General features: G+C 39.8%; 1 protein-coding gene across 1 annotated transcript in view; it reads left to right on the plus strand.

The window, feature by feature from the left end:
* Positions 1 to 8267, plus strand: part of CRYZ (crystallin zeta) — a 33864-nt gene extending 25597 nt beyond the window's left edge. Inside the window, exon 9 of the mRNA XM_029947635.1 lies at positions 8197 to 8267. Coding sequence (XP_029803495.1) covers positions 8197 to 8202 — 6 coding nt within the window. The 3' untranslated portion in view covers positions 8203 to 8267. The remainder of the gene's footprint in view (positions 1 to 8196) is intronic.
* Positions 8268 to 14716: the final 6449 nt, after the last annotated feature.

Below are 14716 nucleotides of genomic sequence, written 5' to 3' on the forward strand. Positions count from 1 at the left end.
CATAAAACTAATCAGCACAAGGGGATGACATAAGAACAGAGGTGAAGGGCACTTAATGTAGCTTGGGATTTCCAGTTACAAATTTAATGTGTTTGATACATTTGTTATCTGCCTCTATCCAGAGTAGCTTTGGCCATAGAAGTACAACATAACTTGGGTGCTTCTGAAAGGGGGAAAAAAGAGGTAGCATTTTATTAAAAAAAGTTAATGTTTATTTTTTGAGATTAGACAGTGTGAGCAGGGGAAGAGCAGAGAGAGAAAGAGGGAGACACAGAATTTGAAACAGGCTCCAGGCTCCAAGGTGTCAGTACAGAGCCCAACTCAGGGCTCGAACCCACAGACTATGAGATTATGACCTAAGCCAAAGTCAGATGTTTAACTGACTGAGCCACACAGGTGCCTCAGGGGATAGTATTTTATAATGTCCTTAGCTCAGGTTTACTGAGGTGAGAAATTCTGTGTGCCAAGGGGCTTCCACAATTCACCCAGTGAAGAGCTTTTTTTCCTGCAAGAAAACACTCAAGAATAGCAAAACCTGTCAGGTCGCTTTGACCTGGCTCTCTCTGCCTCCTCAACCACGTCTCACAGACCCAAGACACCTCAGCTCAGTCCTTAGTTCTTTTTCCAGCACTACCCAGTTTTTAGGATGGTGATTCTATTTTACTTTATTTTTTTATTTTTTCTTAAATTTTTAATGTTTGTTTATTTTTGAGAGACAGAGTGTGAGCGGGGGAGAGATGGAGAGAGAGATACAGATCCGAAGCAGGCTCTGGGCTCTGAGCTGTCAGCACAGAGCCCGACATGGTGCTTGAGCCCATGAATGTGAGATCATGACCTGAGCTGAAGTTAGTGCTAAACCAACTGAGCCACCCAGGCACCCCTAGCATGGTGATTTTAAAAAAATATGTCATTTGAAAATTGTCATAGGACACAGTTTTATTATAGGGCTTTAGGAATAGCTCATATTTGGGGAACTTCTTGCATCCACGAAAAGAGCCTAGAAACATTATATCATCAAAAGGAATCTAGAATCACTTTGGTCTAGAGTCAGAATATTAGGTGTTGATGAGGACGGTCCATGTAAACTCTTTAAGAGTGAGTCTAGGGGTGCCTGGGTGGTTCAGTTGCTTAAGCTTATGACTCTTTATTTTGGCTCAGGTCCTGATCTCAAGGTCATGAGATTGAGCCCATACCTGCTTAAGATTCTCTTGGCCTCTCTTTCTGCCCCTTCCCTGCTCACGTGCATGCACACACACTCACATTCTCTCTCTCAAAAAAATAAAAAAGTGAGCCTAAATCAAATCTCAAGCCCGCTGCGTGATAGTTGCTCGTTAAACACAGCAAACATGCCAGAGGTTGGCAATCCCTGGTTGTCCTTTCCCAGCTTCATGCAGAAGTTCCTACGAAGATTGTAACAGCACTAGAAACTCAAGGATCCCTGTGCCAGAATCCACTGGGAATGTGTACTAACTCCAGTGGCCGTCATTTGATTCGTCGACCAGGATTAGCTGGAGAGATATTAGTAACAACCCCCAGCTCAGTCATAGGGCATAGTCAAACTCAGGGCACAGGAGCTGCGCCACCCAGAAAATCAAGTCCCTGTGGCCTGGATATCATCTGAGCTGGCCAGAATAGAGATCTATGCCCCCATCGGTGTTCATTCATCTCCCCTTTTGTTTCACCTGCATTCTAGAAACTACAGACTTCAGTTTTGGGTACAATTGCAGATTCAGGAGTGAGGGGGACTTTGCACTCCTGCATGTACAGTCACCACAAAGAAAATCTTGCAAATGGGTGGAGGGTGGAAGATCCCTAGATGGCGAATGCTGGAGGATGTATAACCCTTGGAGAAAGAGCATTTGTCTGACTTGAGCAATGGCAAAGTATCTAAAAATTGGAGGATAAGATGCTCCTGCCTTAGTCCAGCAGGCACTGGAATTGACACAAGGTATTTCTGAGGTCACCTCATTCCAGGTATAGATCTGAAAGGAACTGAACTGCCCTATGAACAGACTCAAGGGCATGTGAGACTGTCTGGCAGGGCTGTGAAAAGCATGGGTTTTGGAGGCAGACGACCTGGCTTTAAATCCTGGCCCTCCTACTGACCAGCTGTAGAGTCCTGGGCAAATGATCTAGTCACTCAGTTTCAATTTCCTCACACAAAACGTAGGAGTAATATCTACCTTAGTGGTTTTTTTCTTAATGTTTTTATTTATTTTTGATACAGAGAGAGACAGAGCATGAGCGGGGGAGGGGCAGAGAGAGAAGGAGACACAGAATCTGAAACAGGCTCCAGGCTCTGAGCTAGCTGTCAGCACAGAGCCTGACGCGGGGCTCAAACCCATGAATATGAGATCTGACCTGAGCCGAAGTCGGAGGCTTAGCCGAGGAGCCACCCAGGCGCCCCTCTACCTTAGTGTTTGTAGAAAGTAAACAAATTCTAGTCTGTGAAGTACTTAGTGCTCTGTCTTGCACAAAGAAGTGTTTATTTTATTTTTTTAACAGTTTATTGTCAAATTGGTTTCCATATAACACCCAGTGCTCTTCCCCACAAGTGCCCCACCCCGTTACCACCCCCCATCCCCCCTCGCCCTTCAGCCCTCAGTTCCTTTTCAGTATTCAATAGTCTCTCATGATTTATGTCCCTCTCTCTCCCCAACTCTGTTTTCCCCTTCCCCTCCCTATGGCCCTCTGTTAGGTTTCTCCTGTTCTCCTGTTAGACCTATGAGTGCAAATGTATGGTATCTGTTCTTCTCCGCCTGACATATCACTTAGCATGACACCCTAGAGGTCCATAGTGGTACTTTCTACAAAAGTGTTTAAACAATTAGTCTTTTTTTTTTTTTTATTAGCCAAAAAGAAGTAGTAAGTTGAGATAGAGAGAGGAATGAAAGGAAGTATCCTGAAATATAAAAAAATAAAATAAAAGGAAACCCCCAAAACCAATTCTTTTACAAGGAATAAATTATCATAACTGATACTACTGAAAACTTCATTAGTCATATGGGTAAATTTGATCACTCTCAAAAATGTAGAGAAAGATGAGAAAAAAAAAAGATATAGCAAACAAAAGACAGAAAAAAGAAAAATACACCTTTTTGAATTATATGTGTGCCACCCCAAAGAAAACAGAAAGATGAAAGAAATAATAATGAAAGACTTTCCTAAACTAACCAAAAGAGCTAAGTTTATTTACTGAGAGTTTTTATTAGATATAGGCAAAATTAATAAAAACTACTAGTTTATCCTTTAAAATGTTTATGTTGAAAGGGAGCATACAGAAAAATCATTATTTACAGTTATGTTATTCAAACTCTGGAGAATACAAGGAATAAATGGAAAGAGTTCAAACTTATGAGTTCAGAAAAATAGCTAATTGCATGATAAATATACAAAAGTTAATATAAACCTTCTGGTCAATTAGAAAACATAATGGAGAAAGATCTATTCACAATAGAAATACATTACAATTTAAAAAGCAGTGAAATATAAGTGACCAAATTTATAGGAAGCATACAGGCCCCCTAAAAAGAGAACTATTGAATTCCTGTAGGACATAATGGAATACTCAAAGATTTCTTGGTCAGATTCATGTATAGATTTCCCCCCTTAATACTGTGGAAATTCAAAATAATTCATACCCAAATCTCAATAGGACTTTTTAGAATCTTGAAAAAATGTTTCTAAAACTTTTTGTGGAAAAAAAATGGGCAGATAGCCAGACAAATTCAAAAAAATATTTTAAAAGTTGGAATGAGTCCCACAGACAGGAAAAATTTTTTCCGAAGTTAGTGTTACTAAAATATTAGTCAAGATCAGTGGAACAAAAGAGAGTCTAGAAATTGTTTCTCACTTTTGGGGGTGATAAATATGGTTTTTAAGTGGGGGAAAAATAAAGCTAGAGTCTTATTTCACATGTAACAACAAGAGGCTTTGAGATGGTTCAAAAATTGAAATATAATAAAATTATATAAATAAATGCATGGAGAATATTTTTTTAATAATCTTGAGAGGTGAACAGCCCCTTACATCATTACTCAGAAGCACATGCCATCAAAGAAAGAACATAATAGGAAAAGTAGAAAAAGATCTGTAATAACACATAAAGATGATTAATCTTTAAAAAAAATTCAAGTTATTAAATGAACACTCCCGAAGAGAATGGAGATGAGTGGATAATCCATGCAAGGATAGATGCACATGGCAGCAAACTTAGAGAAAGAGTTGTTCACCCTCATTAGTACTCAAGAAATGGGCGCTCATGGACTATTGATGGAAGTATAAAATTGCTTCCGTTCTGGAGAGCAGATAGGCAATGTCCTTAAGTTTAAAATGTGGATCACCTTTGGCCCATTAATTTCACTACAGGAATTTATCCTAATGAGATAGACATGTCTATAGAGCCATATGTCAAGATTGTTTTCACTGCAGCATAGCTAATCATAGTGAAATATTGGAAACAACCCAGATTTTCATCAATTAAGTGATTAAAAAGCTGATATATTTGTACAGTGCAATACAATGTAACTATTATAATGGTCATGTAGATCTATAGCCATTAGCATGGAAAGATGTTCAGAGCACAGTATTAGAAATATAAAGTTTAAAAAGCACATACAAAATATGTATAATTCCAGTTCTCTTTCACTGTGCTTAATTATGCATTTCAAGAGATGTCTGTTAGACACTTATCAGAAGGTTCTGATTTAGTAGTGGAGTTATAAAGGTCTTCCCTCAACACTTTTATTTTTTCAACATTTTCAAGTATTTTTGGACAAAAGTTATTTCTGACAATAGCTAAACTTTAAGAGAAATACTTCCTCATATAATTAATATTAGGTTCTAAAAAGTTTAATATAAAAACACCAAAACAAATGACTAAGTTTCAGAGTACGTATATATATATCTTACTGTGAATCTTCCATAATGGTATGCCTGTACATTCAGAATTCATTTTTATGTGTTGGTAATTTATGATTTATTCTTAATGACGTGCTCTGAAAAAAATTATTTTAGTGCATTTGTGTTAAATTTGCACTAAGTGGATTGTAATGATTTACTTATTTTATTCTGTTTTTGAAATAATAAATTGTCCTCATAAAATAGTCCATTCTGTTTTAAAAAGATAAAATATTCTTCAGGTGATGAGAACTGTCTGAACCTGGGAAAACTTTGTGTGTACATTTCTAGTAATGAACTCTCAGGTTTAACTCAGGGTTAATTAAAAAAAAAAAAAAAGCAAGAATAACTTGGGCTTATCAGTTTGCCTGGGCCGGATGTTTATTTTGATTGCAACATCACATTTGAAATCCAATTGCAAGCATCAGTTGTAATCAAATCATTTTTAGTAGGTATAACAAATGCATTTTAACAAAATTGGACCCATGTATTATTTGGTGAAATATTATTTTGCTTAGGAATTAAAACTGCAATTCTGTTTCACAGTGTATCTATACAATTTGGGTTTTTACATGTCTTGCCGTTTCTTTTATCCTAACGTAGGTTTGGGTTTATTAGCTGGCCTCACAGTCTTGTTTATAGATCTATCACTATAGCTTCTAAGTGCTTCTCAGATTATGTTCCTTTTTACGTCTAGCAAACTACATTTCCACATAAATGAAAACTCTTAAGTTGCTAGAATTCTTTGCCTCTTTATCGTCAGCCTGCAGGCTAACTAAATGAGGAGCACTGTTTTTCAGTTTTGTTCCACCCAGTGGTAAGCAATTTATCTGGAATTTTTATTTCACAATGAAGAAAGCACTAAGCTATTTATACTTACAAATTTATTTGTATTCTTGTGTCTTCATCTCGTCTTTCATTGGAAGTGATGACCATTCTGCTTATTAAGCATTAATTTATTCATCTTTTCTCTGAATCCTTTTGCTCTGGCCTCTTCATGAACCTTGCTCTATCGAGTATTCCCTGAATATTGTAGCTTCATCATCCCCCTAAGTACATAAACACCCCAGATTCTTTCCTGTCCTGACTTCCAGAACAACATTGTCCTGATAGTCCTGGTTTCTTCTTAGTTTCCTTTATAAACATTTCTTCTTCCATTCACCTTTTAAATGTTGGCATGCTTTACTTTTAGACTTTTTTTCTCTGTACATTCCTCTTGACTTGCATTAGAATCCAGGCATCAGTACCACCTTTGCACTCAACCTTTATCTCCAGCCTCTTCTGAGACCCATAGGATGAACCATCCACTGGACAGTGCTTGGATGTTCCACAAACTTCTCAAAGTCAGCATGTCCAAAATTAGACTGTTCCCAGTCTCAAACCTGTTCCTCTTCTTGCATGTCCTAGGTCAATGCATGAAGACAGCTTGTGCCTGGCTTCCCACATCTAGCAGTCATCTCCCAATTCTTCCCCTTCCCTTGTCTCCAGTATTGCATCTTATGGGCTAGTAACTTCAATGGCTTCCATTCTTTGTAACTACAGAACCTGACTCACCTGTCGCTACAGAGCCTGGTCTGAGCTCTCCTTGCTTCCTGCTTGACTTTCTATCATGGCATTCTCACTGGCTGCTTGGCCGTTATTCTTGCCCTACTTTGAATCCATTGGCCACACGGTACCAGAGTGATCTTTGTGAAATGTCTCATTAAAATCCCTTAATGTTGTTTCAGAAAAGAAAAAAAAAAACATGAACTCTTTACCTTTTCACAAATGGCACTGCCTCTTTTGCCTCAACCCTCGCTATATCTCCATCCTACCAACCTGCTTGTCCTTCCTTAAATGCATCATACTTTTGTATCTCTGTTCTGACATGCTTTCCTCCATGTCTCCACCTTCCTAAATCTTATTCATTCTTCAAAACACAACCAACATGAGTGTTCTGAATACCCCCTTTCCACCTTGCTGGTGAAGGAGGGATTCCCCACCCAAAACAGTGTGAGGTAGCTAAACATGCAACACCCAACACTGGCCAGATGAGACTGGCAAGAATTATTCGTCACCTACACCCACAGCCCAGGGAAGAGGCACTGAATGCCCCAGAAGGCCACATGGGGAGTTGTACTTGGTAGCAAAATGAACCCAAATACACTTTGGGAGTCTGGCTTTGTAGTAACAAGAGGGTAGAGTATCCCCTAGCTCCCACTGGGGAAAGTGATTAGTTTGAAGAGTTTTACAAGCTGTCAGAGAGGTGCTACCCATTACACTGAGGATAGGATGGGTCACAGCCAGTCAGTCTAGCTGACAGAGGAACAAAGGTGGGAAGCCATTCCCACCAGGCCAGGGGCATTTCTGAATAGGCATTCAAGAGTAGGGGAATTCATAGCTAAGCCTTCAGGGCCCTGTGAGTCTCAAAGATATGAAGGCAGCACATGGAATTTCAAGCCCTACTAAATATGATAATGTCCTATAGATGATTTTCCTTGACCACCCCTAATCAGAGTTAGGCACCCTTCCTCTCTGCTCCTAAAATAAATCTGAACACTTGCCACCCTGCCTACGGTATTCATTTCTTTTTGGAAGAAGGTAAGCACACACACACATGCCACATATAAACATGGAAACAAAAAAGCATACCTTTTACATCATTGCAATTTATTATTGATTTGCCTGCTTTGCTGACTAGAGGGGCATATATTTCTTGAGTGAAAAGACTCTGTCTTTTATTCCTAAAGTTGTCTCTGCCTCACTGAAAAGAACTTAGCAAACATTTATTGAATAAGTTAATAAATATTTATTATGCGCTGATTTGTGGGATGTGCCTTAACTTCTGCATGAAAATGTATTCGTAATGCATTTTTCAGGTATAAATTCCAAACACTGTGGTTTCACCAAGGGATGGGGAATTTGCAGCCGACGCGTCCTGGCACTGTGCCTGTCTTTCCTAGAAGCGTGTCAGAGGCTGACTGGAGCACAGGGTGCGCAGAAGGAAAGCAGCAGCCACAGGACCAGGGAAAGAGCCATGGTCTAGACAGCTCTGGCTCCCCTAGAAATACTTGGGGAAGATTTTTTCGGGAGTTGGATGCCCTAGACCAGACACTGGCCTCACTTCCAGCCCCCCGGGGGATGAGGACTGGGAAGATTTAAGTTAACACGCAATTCTAAAGTGACTAGAGAGTGAAGAAATCAGCTTCCAGAGCAGGGGTAGTTTAAAGTCCTTAAAATTTTTTTAACTATACCCATTCTTTGGCTGCGTTCAGTCCTTCTACTCATTTGATCCCTCATTGCTCTTCAATCCATTAGCCATAACCGGCCCTCGCATTCCACCAGGCCTGGTGGACCCTGGAATACCCTCAACTAGTATGAGCCACCGTCCGTCCGCAGAGTCACTCAATGAAACCTAGTCCTGCATTGAGCCTGCCGTCATCTCCAATCGCCAGCCTTACTTTCGCCCCTTCGTCTGCCCACCTAAGCTCTAGCCAGTCACAAGGAGCACGTCCTGCTGAGCCTCCTCATCCCATTTGCCTTTAAACCCAGAACTTTCCTGTCTGTACTCCTGTTCATGCCATTTATGCCCCATTATTACCCTTTCTCCAGATATATTCAAGAAGTAAGCATTTGATTAATGACAAGATGATCTCTCTACATCCCTGTGTGCAATGTTTGGAAAACGGGCAAGGCAGTTTCTCTCTGGACAGTAGAGAGAATGTGGGAGCAGTTACTAATCAGATATCACTGAAACCATTAATGAAAGGAAATTGTTATAAACCACATGGTAGGAAGGAATGTGGAATGGCTGAAGCTTAGTAGGATAAGCAGTTGCTAATCAGGAGGAGTGAATGTTTTTATCTTTTGATTTAACTTTTTTGCATGCACTAGAACTTAAGCTTCTTGAGGTGAGGAGTAAAACCTAACAGCACTGTAGAGGACAGGCATTCACGTGGTTGGGGAGTGAGGATTAAAATGGCCGGTGATGTTTTTCTTACGTGCAAGCTTTGCTAGATCAGGTTCTATTTATAGCTCCACTTCTATTTTTTATGAATATATGTTTGTAAGCCTTTTAATTTTATTTCTTCTGTAAAGACAACTTCTTTTCTTTTTTTACATATCTATTTTGGGTAGGCATACCCAGATTTAGAAAATGGAGTATGCCTTTTATTACAATTTCTTTTTACATAACATTTAAAAAAATTTTTAATATTTATTTATTTCTGAGAGGCAGAGCACAAGTAGGGGAGGGCAGAGTGGAAGACACAGAATCTGAAGCAAGCTCCAGGGTCTGAGCTGTCAGCACACAGCCTGACGCAGGGCTCGAACTCATGAACCGTGAGATCATGACCTAAGTTGAAGTTGGTCACTTGTAACCAACTAAGCCACCCAGGTGCCCCTTGTAAACTAGATTCAGGTAACTACCTCTCTCTCCTATCAGAGGAGAATGGGGCTCCTTACAACAGGCAAAAGAGGATTTTAGAAAATAAAATATTTTAAATCAATCCATTACAATTTTTCAGTTTTCTCAAGTACATTGGAAAGTGAGAAAAAAGACAGGATGAGGGGAATATGGTACTTAACAACTAGACTGTAATAACCTTAGTTAGGTTTAGTGTACTCTATATTTTTTCTCTGGACAGGTACAAAGGAGGTTCAAGTGGAAAGATCGATCTTTCTCTCCGTAATCCTGGTCAGTGTGTATCTAAACTCTCTGAAGCATATAAAGTCCCAGGTACGCACCATAACCCTGCACAACCACAAACCAGGGAGAGGCACGTGGCCCAGAAACAACGCTTGCTTATCAAGTGTTGTTACAAATAATGCTGTGTCTCAAGTACTACATATACACGCACACGATGTATATTACACATATATTTAATTTGAAGTTTAAACTGTATTGTGGTTTACATACACACACACACACACACACACACACATATATAATTTGAAGTTTAAACTGTATTGTGGTTTACATACCACAGAGGTATGTAAACATGTTGGTACATTAACTGTAAATTGCTGAATTAACACTTGGATCCAGTATGAAAAATTTGGCTTTATGTACTGTCAAAGCTCAGCTCTGGGTACCTGCCATCTTGCTTCAGAGAAAAATCTCACTCTGGATGATTAAGAGGGAAAAAAATGGAATTTCGAAGAAAATAAAAGTAAAGCTGATGAATTAAAACATTCATTTTCCTTTATTATTTTACTTGAATGAAACAAGCATCCAGACCTCATACTTTTTTTTAATTTAGCTTGAAAACGTTTAACAGCCTAATTATTAAACTTATATTCTAAATATAGAAAGTGCATAACACAGGTAAGGATTAATTTTTAGACGTCAATTCAACTTAGTAGGAAAAAAGCAGCTGATGTGCTTCAATAATAACTTCCACTTGTTTTTAACTTGTTTTATTAAAGCTTGCAATTCGATTTAATTGGCATGTAATTTAATTGCCACATAAGTTATTTAATTATATACCATAAATGGAAAATGTTGTTTATAGGCAATCGTATCTCTTTTGTTAAAATCTGAATCTTCCTGGGTCTTGTGTTTATATTATCGCTTCATGCTGATTATTTGCATTGCATGATTGAGTTATATCACATATTAAATTGATTTTGCTATTGTTTATAATGGGGTGTGTATGTGTGTGTTTGTATTTTTATGTTTCAGTAATTCAGAGAACCAAAATTTAACCCACTTTATTAATGAAAACAAAGGCCCAGAAGTTTCTTTGTGGAAAGTACAATGTCATGATAGTCCGCACATGCTGCCCACCCAGCTCAGCGTGCCCTCCCCTCCACCTGCCCAATTCTGGCACATTACTTTGAAGGTTTACCTTAGGTGTAACTTCTGCTTGGAAGGCTCTTCTGAACTCACTAACAAGTAGATGGTTTTTCTCTGAGTTCCTTTAGCAGAGTAACTATAATGCAGAGTTAGACAGACCAAGACCTGGTCTAATCTTGAGATTTTCCCCGTTCCTTTCTAGTCTTTGTCGCTTTCGATCTTTCTTTCCCACTCAGAGCCCCCTTTAATATTTCTTGCAGGGCTGGTTTAGTCAGACCTGGCCTAGTCGTTTTGTTTGTTTATTTATTTATTTTGAGAGAGAGAGAGAGAGGGAAGAGTGAGCAGAGGAGTGGCAGAGAGAGAGAGAGAGAGAGAGAGAGAGAGAGAGAGAGAGAGAATCCCAAGCAGGCTCTGTGCATGTGGGGCTCGAACTCGCAAATCGTGAGATTATGACCTGAGCTGAAACCAGGAGTTGGACACTTAACTGACTGAGCCACCCAGGCACCCAGACCTGGTCTAGTTTTAAGCTTTCACTAGTGTGGCAACCTTGAGCCTTAGTAAGCTTCAAGTTTCATGGTTGTAAATCAGGACTAATGGGTACCGATTGTTCTAAAAAATATAATATCATCTTTCTGTTCCTTTGCACAATGCTTGGCACGTAAAAGGCCTGTGAAGAAACTCAGTTTCCTTCTATTAAGTACTCAGTAAATACATGTTGAATGAATGGATGGATTACAGCTATCTGTTTCTTTTTCCAGCTTTATTGAAGTATAATTAACTACAATTATCAACTGACTGGTCTGACCCCCACTGCTCTATTTATCCATGGATCCATGGGTGGTCTTTTGTCTCATAAAAGGTAGAGAATAGTTCCTGCTACATAGTAATGGTTGGTAAATTGGTTGAAAACCTCTAGCTTGCCCACCTAACTAAAAACTTAATAAATACTTCAAACAAACATCATTCACTTCACAAATATTTGTTAAGCACCTACTCTGAAACAGACATTGTTCTATGCCCTGATTATATGTCAGTGACAGTCTGTGGTTTCATAGCATTTGAATTTTAGTGGAGAGAGAAAATGATACGCAAATAGATTAATTACATAGACTGTTGAGTGGTGATAAGAGCTATACAGAGAAAGCCGAGGAAGGAGCAAGGGAATGTTGGAAGCGGGTGCTATTTTATGTAGTGTGGTCGGGGAAGCCTTTCTATGAAGGTGATCTTTGAACAATGGACCTAAGGAAAATGAGGAACTGAGTCATGCAGACAGATCTCTGGACACAGAGCTTTCCAGGCAGGAGGATTAGCAAGTGCAAAAGCCTTGAGGAAGGAACTTCTCTGGTGTGTTTCAGGATGATTAAGGTGTCCTGACGGGGGTGGAATGAGGGAGTGGGAGAGTAACAGACGCTGACATCAGTGAGGAAACAGGGAGCCTGTAAGATCAGTGGAAATATTTAGATACTAAATCTGAGTTAGATGGAAAAATGTATCCATTAGCATTTGGATACAGAAGTAAAAACACTCTGCTATGTAAGAAGGAATGTGGTTTAGACGGGGAGTAAGTGCACGCCCTTGTCTGATGCTCAGTGGGCGCGATATATTCCTTAGATTTACTTTGACAGCAAGGGAAATCATCGCCTATTTTGCATTGTATTAACTTTCAATTTATAATTGTAGCTGTTCATCTAAAAATTTCAAACCTTGCTTTGAAAACATGTTATGGTGATCCAAATTTCCCGAGGCTCTGGGTGTGTTTTTTATGGGAGTATTTAAGCACTGTTGATACAAATTGGTGTCTCTGGGCCCTTGTTTCCAAATTGCATTCATTAAATGTTTTCAGGTGCGATCAATATTTTTTTGAAAGTCTCCAAATTTAGTTTGTAAAATTGCATGCTTGGGTTGTAGAGCAATTATGCTCTCATATGATGAGAAGTATTTTAACTCTTTCCTAAGTCTGCATACAAAGAGAAGGAAGACGTCTGCATTCATAGGAGGGGCTTTCCTCTTTGTTTAAGGAAAGGAAATGCGCCTTTTATTTTGGGCCATATAAGCATAAGATAATTCTTTTTTTTCTCAGAGTCCACATTTAAACGTTCTCTAATACCCGCTGCTGCTCTTTCTTAAAACACTTTCTACTGCACCCCTTCCCTGCCCAGTTCAGGTTTGAACAGCTTCCCGTTTTACAAGGACTCTAACTAGTTTTCCTCTCTTTCCTCCACGCTGGAGCCAAGCTGATTTTCGTCATGGAGAAATCTGATTGAATCACCGTCATGGTTATATCTTCCAATGGGTCCCTGAAGCCTTGATCATGAAATCCACACTTCTTAAACTAAGCTTCCAAAGCCCTTCAGGGTTGAGACTCTATTCTCTAGCCCCATCTCTCTCCAGGCACCTGAAATAAGCTCTGGTCAGGAAACAAGCGCTCTCAGCCTCTCAGCCTTGCCCACCTGCTGTCCCCTTAGTCTCCAGTGCGTGGCACTTTCCCTAATATATACCCACCCCTTGGCTTGTTGCCTCACAAAAATGGCTCATCCTTCAAGACTTGAGCAGCACCACCTCTGTGAGGCTGTCCTGATCCATGAGGATGGGTTGGCCCTGCAGCCCCCGTAGCATCTTCTGAGCGCCCAACCTAACTAGAGTGCTGACATACTTGATTGTCATCTTTATAGGTAGGAGTGTCGTTAGAGCTATTTCTTCCCCAGGCAGTGATTCGACTGTTGAATGCATCCGTATCCCCGGTGTGTGCAGGAGAGCCTGAGATACGCTGGGTGTTCACGGAAGATGGGTTTGCTGGAAGGAAGCTACCCGGGAGGACCCCTGTCGGAAGTAGTTTTTGCTGCTGTCGACAAGTGCAGTTTGTTCCTCGCCACAAGGTGTCGCACTAACTCTACGTTTCAGCCCAGTTTTTGGCTTTCCAGCTTTGCTCTCACATATTAATTGGGTTGTTATGGGAAGGAGATGATAATTTAGGCACTGTTTACAGAATAAAACTGATTTAACCTTCAGTTTTTCTGTGAACATTTTTTCCCCAAACCTAGCGTTCCAACTGAAATTGCCAAAGTAAAAAGGAAGACTTCAAATTTAAAAAAATGATTAGAGCGAAATAAAAATTCAAGATAGGGCATCAAGTGAAGAACACAGGAAAAATGTGAAGCACAGAATCAACACCTCGGTATGGTAATGGCTCAATAAGAGCTATAGCTACACAACGGTTTCTTTCCATCCCAAGCAAAACGCAAATTGTTTTTGGAATTTGAGCACAAGTGCTGAAAGGAAAACCAAGGGCTGAAATGAAATGTGCCTTGTTTGTAGGGTTTCTTTAACCTTGAAGAGCTCAAGATCGTGCGTAAGGAACCCTTAATCATGGATCCGTGACCCTCACACATGTAACACTTTCACAAACAGAACCGGAGAAAACTGAGAAGCAAATAAAACGAAATGTGTTAAGGCACCGGAGCCTCAGTCAGTTAAGTGTCTGACTTCAGCTCAGGTGATGGTCTCATGGTCTGTGAGAGCCTGCTTTGGATTCTGTGTCTCCCTCTCTTCTGTCTGTGCTCCCCGACTCATGCTCTGTCTCTTTCTCTCTCAAAAATAAATAAACATTAAAAAAATTTTTAAAAAGGAAGAAACGGAAATGTGAGAGAATGATATATGATCCTTGAAGGTATGAAGATATAAATGAAGAAGAATTTTTTTAAATAAGAAAAAAAGTGGCCTGGTACCCATCACTGAATACTTGCAGCTCAGAGCAACAAAGAGATAGAGGGTCCTTGGAATCAGAAGGTCCGGGTTATGGACTCTAAAATGGACTTGCTGTGTGCCCCAGGCCCACATAGATCTGACCTTGCAGATCAGCCGTGTTTCCAAACAAAAAATAATGTGTATCTTCAGTGTCGTGAGTGTCAAATAAGATAATGCATGTAAACATAATTCATGCTCTTTAAAATGCTACATTAACATAAAGTAGTCTTACAGCAGAAAAGTGAAGGCTACATTTTTTTTTTTTGAGCGTTTCCCTGCAGCAGGTAAGTGCTAGGC

This window comes from Suricata suricatta, chromosome 8 (assembly GCF_006229205.1).
Source record: "Suricata suricatta isolate VVHF042 chromosome 8, meerkat_22Aug2017_6uvM2_HiC, whole genome shotgun sequence".
Lineage (NCBI taxonomy): Eukaryota > Metazoa > Chordata > Mammalia > Carnivora > Herpestidae > Suricata > Suricata suricatta.